The sequence below is a fragment of the Anastrepha obliqua genome, chromosome 6 (assembly GCF_027943255.1).
Source record: "Anastrepha obliqua isolate idAnaObli1 chromosome 6, idAnaObli1_1.0, whole genome shotgun sequence".
Classification (NCBI taxonomy): Eukaryota; Metazoa; Arthropoda; class Insecta; order Diptera; family Tephritidae; genus Anastrepha; species Anastrepha obliqua.
Window position 1 is genome coordinate 60289603 of NC_072897.1, and position 11721 is coordinate 60301323.

At 39.5% G+C, this 11721-nt stretch overlaps 1 protein-coding gene across 1 annotated transcript; it reads right to left on the reverse strand.

Annotated features, from left to right (window-relative positions):
• Window positions 1-4214: 4214 nt before the first annotated feature.
• Window positions 4215-8226, reverse strand: LOC129250591 (uncharacterized). The gene is made up of 3 exons (XM_054890202.1): window positions 7928-8226; window positions 7426-7844; window positions 4215-4242 (listed from the first exon to the last, which is right to left on the reverse strand). Exons 1-3 carry the CDS (start codon window positions 7934-7936, stop codon window positions 4215-4217), a joined length of 456 nt encoding a protein of 151 aa, XP_054746177.1. The 5' UTR covers window positions 7937-8226.
• Between the last annotated feature and the right edge of the window lie 3495 nt (window positions 8227-11721).

Sequence of the window (11721 nt, forward strand, 5' to 3'; positions counted from 1 at the left end):
AAGTACAACCCTGCTGGCATCAAGCCGATATATCCTACACACATGCCTTCCAAGAACCTCAAGATATTTATACGCCTTCGAATCGGTCACACTATAGCCACCCATATTCACATACTAAACAGCACAGTCTAACCAGCCTGTCCTTTTTGCAACTCAGACGACTACACGACTTCACACCTCCTCGATACCTGCCCAGGATTGAAATGCACTAGAAATGCAATTCATCCTAACTTTGAACTTTCGAAGCTACTCCACAATACAGATGACAATAGCATTAATTTAATTTGTAAATTTATTAAACTAACTAAATTAAAACTTTAACTCTTTGCGAAAACTAGATATACATTTATAAAATTATACTCCGGCCAAACTCACACTACCCACTAATCTTTTAAAACTCCCTCAACTCCTCTCTCCCATCCTCTTGTTTATTTACTTACCTATATTATTACTCTAATTAAGATACCATAAGCCGAAGGCCCTGGCAGCCAGTGCTTATTTCGTAAGTGGAATAGTTATTAATAACTGTTACTCTTTTAAATAAATAAATAAATAAAATATATTATCATATACATGTGTATGTATATTCATATACAACAAAGTGTTTATTGCATATAACATCTACTATCCATATTTATGTGGGCAGAAAAAAATCTTGACCTGCCTCATAACACAGCTCATATGTATCTACATAAAAAATTCAAAAGCAAATAGTCAAACGTGTGCAAACATATTTCTAATATATGTATGCACATACAATATGTATGTATATGCAAAAATCACTTTTCTTATTCATGCTTATTTGCCGTCGGCATTTTGCATGCGCAAATGGATTATTTCTTGTGAGATGAATAAATTAATTCTAAGTATATGCATGCATGAATGTGAAATTTTAAGTATGTATCTAATTAACTAAATTGTATTGATATTAAGTGTATTATCAAAATTATTTCAAAATATCCACATAAAAAATTGACTTTGTAAAGCATTCATTTGCATCAAGGGTTATTATTTAACAATATGTGTCCTTTGTAAATTATTATGTACATATGTATGTATGTATGTATAATCATAAACTAAATTCTAAGCCTAGCTACTACAAGAACAAAATGTAGCGGCCATGATTATTTACCCGCAACGGTGCTGAACAGTTTCGAATATTAAAAAGCACAACAAAAACCTATTCATTGATAGGTTCGAGCTCATATTTCTACGAGCAAAGTACTTTCATTCATAAAACGAGCCGCCCCACAGTGCGACCGATTCCCAAAAAGCTGGCCAAAAGTCGAAAAAAAAGTTTCTAGATAGAGTTTTTTTGTCTTTGGGTTGGCTACAGTAATGCCTTGAGTACTGAAAACCGTTCATAGCAACGTCCTGTACCCTAAGTATCCTCTGTATTTTCAGTCGCAACGTGGCCTTCGTTTGAGCATCGTATTACTGTCGATGAATAGTGAAAGTTGTACACATTTGAAAGATTTTGTAATGGAGTAAATTGAACAAAACCAAATGGAATCATCTTCGGAAGCTTAGTAAAATACGAGAAATCTTTACTACATATCAATACCTCGACACAAAATTTTTAGCTGCAGCAATACGTAGATACATTTTTTGCAATTTTTTTTATAAAATTTGAGTTTTCAAACTGTATAGTAATACAACGCCGTCATATGCTGCTTTGAAACCTATTAAAGGTTACTCAAAAAAGTAATGGTTACTGAATAAAACAAGATTCAGCTGCTACCACTTGCTACCTTGCGACCCCGAAAACATATAAATTTACATGCATCATGATTATGTTCTTGAATATACGCTATTTCACGTGAGGAGGTGGCCAATAGGGGTGGAAGGGGGTAGATTTTCAAAATTTTAAGATCAAATTCGTAATCAGCGACCCTGAAAACATAAATTAACATGCATCTTGATTATGTTCTAGAATATACGCTATTTCACGTGAGGGGGTGGCCAATAGGGGTAGAAGGGGGTGGATTTTCAAAATTTTAAGATCAAATTCGTAATCAGCGACCCCAAAAACATATAAATTAACATGCATCTTGATTATGTTCTAGAATATACGCTATTTCACGTGAGGGGGTGGCCAATAGGGGTGGAAGGGGGTGGATTTTCAAAATTTTAAGATCAAATTCGTAATCAGCGACCCCGACAACCCCCGAGTAAGAAATTTTGAATCAATTACTTAATTTTTTGAGTTTTGGCCAGCTTTTCGGGAATCGGCCGCACTGTGCGCCCGTATGCTAATTTTCTCAAACATTCGAAAATAGTCAATATTAGAATATTTCGCATTGAATTACTTGCCGATATTTGGTAAATCTTGAATTTTTGTCATGTCGAATGGTCGCGGCTCGTATACATATATGTTTGCACCCATGTATGTGTGTATGCAAATATGTCCTCTAAATGTGCGCATGAGCATACAGTAAGGGTATAGAGTAACTGCGGGTATTGTGGTATACCCATTTTATTTTAGTCTATAAAATCGTTCAATTTTATTTGATTTGAATGAAAATTTATCAATAACTAGCGTACCCTCGCCCACTTCGCTAGGCGATAAATTCAATGATTTGCTGAAAGAGAATAAAATTAATACGTAACAAAGCAAATTCTTTGATACAATTTCATTCGAACTTTATTGTAACAATTTTTGGTAAACAACGTTTTCGGTTTTTCCGTCTTTCGCGTAAATGAATAATGACGATGGTTTGCCTACTCGTGAGCAAGCTGCATACAATTGTCCATGAGAAAAAATTGGGTTACCTAAATTAATGCCGCACATTTGTAGAGACTGCCCTTGCGCCTATTAATTGTCATAGCGAAGGCAAGGTGAATAGGGAACTGCAAACGTTTGAAATCGAATGGTAAATCCGTTGGAATCAGTGGAATTCTGGGTATCAAAACGTCTTCTCCTTCTTTGTACTTCCCTTTCAAAGTCTGGTACCGTTGCAAAGTCGTGGCACATTAATGTTGCGCAGCATAATAATCGGTGCTCCAATTTTTAATCGTAAATTATGAGGTGGTAGGCCTGGCAAATCGAGTGAGTTTAAGAATTTAGTTGGATAATTTACGGCATCATCTTGATCAGTAATAGTGTCCATTGACTTACTTATATGCAACTATGTCACCAGGTATTTGATCCAAAATAGCTGCATTTATATCATTGACGTTCTTATTTTTCCCAGCTAAAATTGCTCTTTCGCTGAGCCAATAATGGTTTTTGTAATGTTGAACTATGTTTGGAAATACACTCTGTATCAATGCCTCTTTAGACTGTGCAAAAGTGCAGAAATTGTTAGGCAATGTAATCATTCCTGTTAGATCGACAGACATTTGGCCATTTCCCATTTTCAGTAATTGGTGTGAAAATTCAGCTGCTGAGGGATCGTTCTGTAGTTGAACACGTACGTTTGTAGTAAGTGTAAGCGTGTTTACATGTCTCCATAAATACGATGATTTTAAGCATGCATTGATTTCATCTGCAGCCGTAGATTTTGGGATTACAGGTAATGTTTGCCTGAAATCTCCAGCCAATAAAATCACGGCACCTCCAAAGACTGTTTGGCTTCCTCGTAGATCTTTCAAAGTTCTATCAAGTGCCAATGGCGTTCGTGTATGTGTACTGAAGCATTTCTCTTCATAAAGAGCGTACAAACCTCTGTGTTTATGTTTACTCCCCGCCGAAAAAAATTTGCAACTTAGCAACACGACACAAATCGTCTCACAATAACGAAAAATTCGTATATTTATTCAAAAAAAGTTGTACACATAAAATGAATGTTAATTCGAAACTTAGTCTATGGATCGAGCAAGTGGATCCCTATAATATGAAAAAAGAACGAATAAAATTGGCCTTGTATCGGCCCAAAAAAATGCGTACAAACGAACATCATTTCATTTTTATATATAGATCGAGTCATTTCATTTCATTTCATTTATTGCCCAAAATCATTTTAACATAGGAGTTTACAAAGTTATGATAAAATTAGATTATTTAGCATTATCCTAACATACATTTGTATTTATCTAGGAGTTTAAAACTTATTTTTCTTTTGATATATACAATAGGTTATGATTATTATTTTGTATGTCTTTGGCATAATTTTAAAACTTATTTATATTCTCCCAAAAAGGGCTTAAAAAGGAGATAACGTATAATAAATTTCTATAATTTATTTGGCTATAAATTGTCAATGTTATGAAACTTACTGAAAATCGGAAATGGCCAAATGTCTGTCGATCCAACGGGAATAATTACGATATTACATTGATACAGAGTGTATTTCCAAACATAGTTCAACACTACAAAAACCATGTTTGGCTCAGCGAAAGAGCAATTTTAGCTGGGAAAAATAAGAACGTCAATGATATAAATGTAGCTATTTTGGATCAAATACCTGGTGACATAGTTGCATATAAGTAAGTCAATGGACACTATTTACTGATCAAGATGATGTCGTATATTATTATTAGAAGGCCATTACGCACTGCGACCAGAGTTGATCTATTGTGCAAGACCTATTTTGTAACCCTAGAGTTTAAGGCTTTTTATAAATTTTAGCACTATTGTGGGTTTGTTGTTCCAAAGATTACATGGAGATACTACGATACCACCAAGGTGGTGAAGTCTTTGTCTGCCCAGCGCAGGACATTCACAAAGCACATGTTCTGAGCTTTCTATATCCATTTCGCAAAAGCGGCAGACATTGGTCTCTGATAGACCAATGTTATTTAAATGATACCTCAGGCTGCAGTGACCTGTGAGGTATCCTGTTAGAAGACGCAGATCTACTCTGTTTAGTGAGAGTAGCTTGTCTGATATTCCTTTGTTGGGACTAAGAAATTGTCTGGCTTGACGCTGACCGGCACAATTTAGCCAGTGTGCAGCAAATTTCCTTTCTTCCCATTTCCTGAGGAATTCATTAATGTGGCTTTTCGTGAGTCCACAGAAAGGCTCAGGACCAGTAAGTTGCATATTTGCTCCTTGTTTTGCGAGGTCATCAGCCATTTCATTCCCCTCATGCCCTTCATGTCCCGGAATCCAGACTAGATTTACTGTGTTGAGGTTTCCTAACATGTTGAGAAGGTTTAGGCAATCATTTACCAATTTAGAGGTGATAGTTGTTGATAGAAGGGCTTTTAGAGCCGCTTGACTATCAGAGAGTATATAGATGTGAGTACCTCTCATTTTCCTGCGAAGGCATTCTCTCACACATATTTCAATGGCATGTATTTCTGCCTGGAATATTGTTGGGTAGAGTCCCATCGGAATCGATTTTTTAAATTTAGGCCCATTGATTCCTGCCCCTGCTCTACCATCTTCCAGCTTGGACCCATCAGTGAACCATAATTGAGATCCAGGCTTGAAATTGATAGAATTAGTTCTCCAAGTTGTTCGTTCATTAATAATAATTCGGAAGTTTCTGTAGAGAATGGGTTTGGGAGATATTGTATCCACCCTGTGTAGTATAGGAGTGTGTCGAAAGTCTTCTAAGATCTTTAGATCTTGCTTCTTTTTCAATTAAGATGGGAAGCGGTGGTATACCTAGGAGCACGCCCAAAGCGTCAGTTGGGCATGTTTTCATTGCTCCTGTTATACCGATGCAGATGAGGCGGTACAATTTGTTAAGATCGCTTGCCGCCTTTCGTTGCTTAACTTTGGGCCACCATGCTATGGAAGCATAAGTGACTATAGGCTTAACAACTGTAGTGAATGTCCAGTAGGTCATTCTGGGGCTGAGCCCCCATGTTTTACCAAAAAGCCTTGTGCAGGCATAGAATGCCCTTGTGGCTTTTACAGTAACTTTCTCAAGATGCGAGTTCCAGGTAAGTGCTTTGTCAAGGTTGATACCAAGGTAGTTCGCCTCTGTGGAGAGTTGTAGAGTCGATTCATTCAGGACAGGACATTTGATGTTGATATTCCTTTTCCTGGTGAACGGCACTAGCGCAGTTTTAGATGGGTTGATAGAGAGCCCTTTGTCAGTGCACCATTTGTTGATTATGTTGAGGGCTTGTTGCATGCGGTTAGAGATGGTCTCTTCATGCCAGCCCACTATATATACTACCAGGTCATCAGCATAGCCCTGGGTGTGGAATCCTAGGTTGTTCAGTTTGTGGAGAAGTTCATCTATTACTAGTGTCCACAGAAGAGGAGAGAGTACTCCCCCTTGCGGGCAACCTCTTGTGGCCTTGATAGACTTTATTCTTCCTCCTAATTCTGTACTGATCGTTCTGGATTTCAGCATCGATATAGTCCATCGTCTGATGGGTTTAGGTACGTCCTTTTGAGATAGGGCATTGTTGATTGCCTCATAGGACGTATTATCGAAAGCTCCTGTTATGTCAATAAAAGCGCAAAGTGCGATTTGTTTTGACTCAATAGCTTTTTCAATAATGGTTACCAGACTGTGTATTGCAGTCTCAGTAGATTTACCTTGTTGGTAGGCAAATTGAAGTTGGTGCAGTGGGAAATTAACCAAGTTATTCTCCCGTATGTGCTGATCCAATATTTTTTCCATTGTTTTTAGGAAAAATGAGCTGAGGCTAATCGGTCTGTATGACTTAGGCAATTGTTCGGGTTTTTTCCCTACCTTTGGAATGAATACGACCTTTACCTCAGCCCATTTCGTAGGGATATAACCTAGCAATAGGCTTGCTTTATATAGTCTGGACAAAGTAGGGACAATGTATTGGCTTCCCTTTTGCAGAAGGCAAGAGAATATCCCATCAGGTCCAGGAGATTTGTATGGGCTAAATGTAGATATAGCCCATTGTACCCGATTTTCATGGAATAGCTTATTTGCCAGCTTTAGGTCCTCTCTGTCAGCATCAATGGTAGGTTCTACCAACATTGTGGACTCATGTAAAGCATGGCATCCCGGGAAATGGGTGTCCAGTAGAAGTTGGCTAGTTTCTTCTGGGTTTTTAGTGTAGCTACCATCTGGCTTTTTCAGGGTACATATGCCGTTTGAGTGATCCTTTGATAAGGCTTTCTGGAGGCGGATAGCATTAGGAAGATTTGAAATCTTATCACAGTGATCCCTCCAGGAAGCTCTCTTAGATTTCCTCAATTCTTTGTTAAAGTTGGTTAGAGCTCTTGAGTAGGAGACCCAGTCCCCTGTTTGTTTAGCTCTATTCCATAATACTCTGGTTTCATGGCGTAGTCTTGAAAGCGTACTATTCCACCAGGGGACATCCCTTCGTGGTTTTTTCACTTTTTCCTGACAGCTCTCATGAAATGCAGACGTAATGTTTGAGTGGAGTTCATTTGCCTCCATCTCAAGCTCTGATTTAAGCACCAGGTGATGCTTAGAGTAGTTAGCACTTTGTTCTAAGTTAAAGTGAAAGACATTCCAATTTATATTCTTTGGATTTCTGTAAATTGTTATGTGCGGTAAGGTAGCACCTAAGTCAAACCTGATAAGACTGTGGTCCGACATTGATGCTTCCCCGGACACATGCCAATTTGAGACTTCTGATAGTACATTTGGACTGCATAGGGTAAGATCAAGTACTTCCTCCCTTATTGCATTCCTAAATGTTGGTTCATTGCCTCGGTTTACTATTGATACATTATATCTAAGTAAGAATTCAAGAAGGCACTCACCTCTCGCATTGATGTTTGTGCTGCCCCATATCGTATGATGGGCATTCGCATCACATCCTATTATCCAGCGTAGGTGGTTCTCCTTGCAGTAGTTGACTAGGGCTACAAGTTCCCTTGTTGGAGCAGTTTCCTCATCTCCTGGAAGGTAGGCAGAGGCAATGATTACCTCGTGCTCGCCTTTGTCTGTTGGCACCTTGGTCCAGATCGCAACGAGATCGGTGGTAGTGAACTGCGAAATGGGAATGAAGGTTAAGTTATTGCTAATTAAGATTGCCGCTCTAGGGCGATCATTGTTGGCATAGATTAACTTACCATTAACATCTTGGAGTCCCTCAATGACTCTGTCACGTACCCACGGTTCTTGGATTAGAGCTATATCCAAGTTTTGTTTGTTAAACCTCCTTGCTAGTTCAGCCGAGGCAGCCTTTGCATGGTGGAGGTTTAATTGAAGGCATCCGAGTTGCCTTCTATTGTTGCTTAGGGTAGCGTGTGGCATTATCGCCTCTGTTTTTTGGCACTGGCTGCCTTTTTCTTGCCTCTGTTGCTACCCAGCAAGGCCGCTTCCTCAGCAGAGTGACGTTCGCCTTTTTTGGTCCTCTTTGGACCATTATTTTTCTTGTCGGCACGAAGCGGGGGTCGCATTCTTATGCCTTCCTCTACCCTTGGAGCACTTGACATTGGTGCAGGCTTGGTGGCGTGTGGCGCATCTTTAGAGCAACATGGCTGCTCATCAGTTTGCGTTACGCTCACTGCGGTTGCTGCGATCGCCGATGTCGAAGTGCAGGGTTGTTCCTCGGTCCGCTGCAGTGCGGGAGGCTTGGGCGCTTCTGATTCAGCATCCTTCTCCGGGGTTTTGGCCTTAGTTCTAAGTTGAACTGTGCTAAACCCATAGTTCAACCAGGAGTTATTTTTTTTTATCACAATGGCGGAGATGGGGTCGATTGCGATGGTTAGCTCCGTCACCTTACCCTTTTGTACTCTACGTAGTACCCGCCATTCCTGAACGTTCAGGCCAGAGTTTTGCCCATCCAGGAGGCTGAGGATGTCCTCTGTGGATGTGCTGTCCAGTTCTGGAAAGAGGCATGTGAAGATCAAAGGCCTTGGTATGTCCTTTTCTAGAACGATCCTGATTTGCGCATCCTTCCATGGTTCAAGTTTAGGCATTGCTGCCTTTAACCAGTCGGTTGTTTCATCGTTGCCACATGAGACAACTATGTATCCTGCGCGGAAGGTGCAGCTGTTAAAGATTGGCTTGGCACCACCAGTCTGCTTTTTCCTTATGCTGTCCAGGATAACGTGTTGAATGGCCTTTAGTTTATCCGTAGGCCATATCGTTGCCGGATAATCAGGTGGTATGATACCCAGCTTGGTGCTACATGCAGCATCCTTGTAGGACATTTTAGCCGTCCCTTCTTTCACCTCCAGGTTAGGCACTGTTGCCTTTGCCCTTTCGGCTTCTGATGGGTCAGTTGTCCTTTCCACTAAGTTAGCTCTTTTGGGAGATCTTTGCTTAGGGGTGGTGCTGCTGGAGCGCTGACGCTTTAGGTTCATTGGCTGCTGTGCTAGTTGTCGCGCTTCTTCAATGGAGTGACCTTTACCCAGGTGGTACCTGAGTCGCTTTCTGGCGGCACCGCTGAGCCGCAGATTCACTCCCATTTCCGCTCCATTCTTAGCCGAACCTGTGGTTTTTGAGGGAGAAGTTAAGAGTTTCTCCTCTTCCTCTGGTGATAGAGCGGAAGTTTTCCCGATGGGCCCTAGGTCCATTTCGTCTACTTCCATCTCTAATTGCGCTATGGCAGAGGTCGGGCATTCGCTGCCTTTTGTTGCCTGCGGCAATTGTTGTTGTTCGACAGTGGCTGCCGAAAGGTCACTGCTGACCTGGTTTGTAGAAGGCATTGTTGCCTTTTCTTTGTTTTTGTTTTCATCGTTTGTTTCATACATAAGTGAGTCCCACGAGTAAAGGGGAATGGAGGTCAAGCCGCAACAGTGCCCCGGTGTTGCGGTAAGGCTAATTACAACCAGAGGGCGCCCGGTATCTGGAGGTCACCGTTAAAAGACACACTGACGTAGTGCCATTCATCACTTAGGCACGGTACGAATAACACCTGTGATTACGGGTTTTTTCGAGTTTGCCTCTCTAGATCCGCCATTTTCGGTCGAAAGCAGGGGCACCTCGTGCAGGAGTGGAATATTACCACAATGGTCGGTCTTTAGGCTTTAGGCAGTTCCTGCCAGTCGCCTCTGTGTGCCCTACCTCTATAATAGAACCAAAACACACTTAACCCCCTTGATGTCGTAAATTATGCAATTGAATTCTTAAACTCACTCGATTTGTCAGGCCTACTACCTCATAATTTACGATTAAAAATTGGAGCACCGATTATATGCTGCGCAACATTAATGTGCCACGACTTTGCAACGGTACCAGACTCGCTGTGAAGAAGCTAATGGGTAACGTTATCGAAGGAACAATTTTGAAAGGGAAGTACAAAGGAGAAGACGTTTTGATACCCAGAATTCCACTGATTCCAACGGATTTACCATTCGATTTCAAACGTTTGCAGTTCCCATTCGCCTTGCCTTCGCTATGACAATTAATAATTTTTTCTCATGGACAATTGTATGTAGCTTGCTCACGAGTAGGCAAACCATCGTCATTATTCATTTACGCGAAAACGTTGTCTACCAAAAAGTGTTACAACCTAAATTAAATATCTTCTTTGTTAGTAGTTGAAAATGAAATGTTTTGAAAAACTATAACATTTTTTTCTAATATATTTTTGTACACATAAAATGAATGTCGATTCGAAACTTACTATAATCTAAGAATCGAGCAAGTTTTGTTTTGTACAATATTTTGATTTTTTCTTTTTTTTTTATATGAAGAAAATATTTAAAAGAAATTTTTTTTTGCTAAAAACCTTCCCCTAGTGGATCCCTATAATATGAAAAAAGAACGAATAAAATTGGCCTCGTATCGGCCCAAAAAAATGCGTACAAACGAACATCATTTCATTTTTATGTATATAGATATGCTACCGTTATTAAATTCAAATAAACCTAGCTTCAAAAGCCTTAGAGCCGCGAGTTTCAGAAATATTTAAGAAAGTACTGCAAAAGGCGGAAACAAGCCCTTGAAGAAATTGGCAGGTAATGTGGTATACCTTATTCTGGTAATGTGGTATAGTATACCACATTACCCGCATATGATGCCTTTAATAATAAGTCAGTTACTTTTGATTGATAACTAAAATTTTATTGCGAACCATGTAAAAAATTAAAACATATTGAACAAAAATATTTTAAACTTCAATTGACAAAAAACGCAACAATAAAATTCATAACACTTGTAAGAGTATTATTTACAAGAATCGCAAAGAAAAATGGCACTTCGATTGGGAATACACTTTTCGTGGGCCCAAATTTGTTCGCATTGCAGGTAAGAGGTCCAAGACTTCATTATTATATCCTCCCCATAAATTTTGCCACAGTAGTTGAAAGAGGATTGTTTTGTTGGTGGAGCATCTGGAAACTCCTCTTCACTGTCACTTGAATGCGAGTCAACAAACGATTTGGTAGAAATATTTTTTTTATTAGAGGGTTTTGGGGATGGATTAACCGGAGCATTACGTTTTCTGTTAATGCTTTCAATGCTCTGTAAAAAATTACACTTATAAGGCGAAGTTGTTAAAACAGTTGCCTTTGTTTTCCGGCCTTTCCGATTAGGTGGAGGATCTAGTAGCTTTGGTGGTGAAGATATTTCCCAGGGAGTAACGAGTGCTCGGCTTGTGCTTTCTTCTATAAACAAATTAAATAGCGTTCCTAAAATTTCCATAGATTTTATTGCGAAACTTACGAATTTCATGGTTGATGCGCCTGGGGTTTCTTCTGTCGTTGAATTTATAGTTTCCACTGGATCCTCTGAGAAGACAATATATCTAGCAAGATTTTTTATATTTAAAACTGAATTGTACCTGATGATGATGAGTTCCCAGCTATAAAATCTGCATCTGTGAAAATATGTTTGTCAAACGGATAAATCCCTGTGGCTTTTAAACCATTTATTGCAATTTGTCCAGTTTGAACCCTCAAATAAGCCTTAGTAA

Bases quoted from the DNA above. Each gene is read 5' to 3' on its own strand.
- LOC129250591 (XM_054890202.1), bottom strand. The intron at 4,243-7,425 runs GTTTGACTTAGG...TTGGATCGACAG, and splicing joins TCGGACCACAGTCTTATCAG to ACATTTGGCCATTTCCGATT.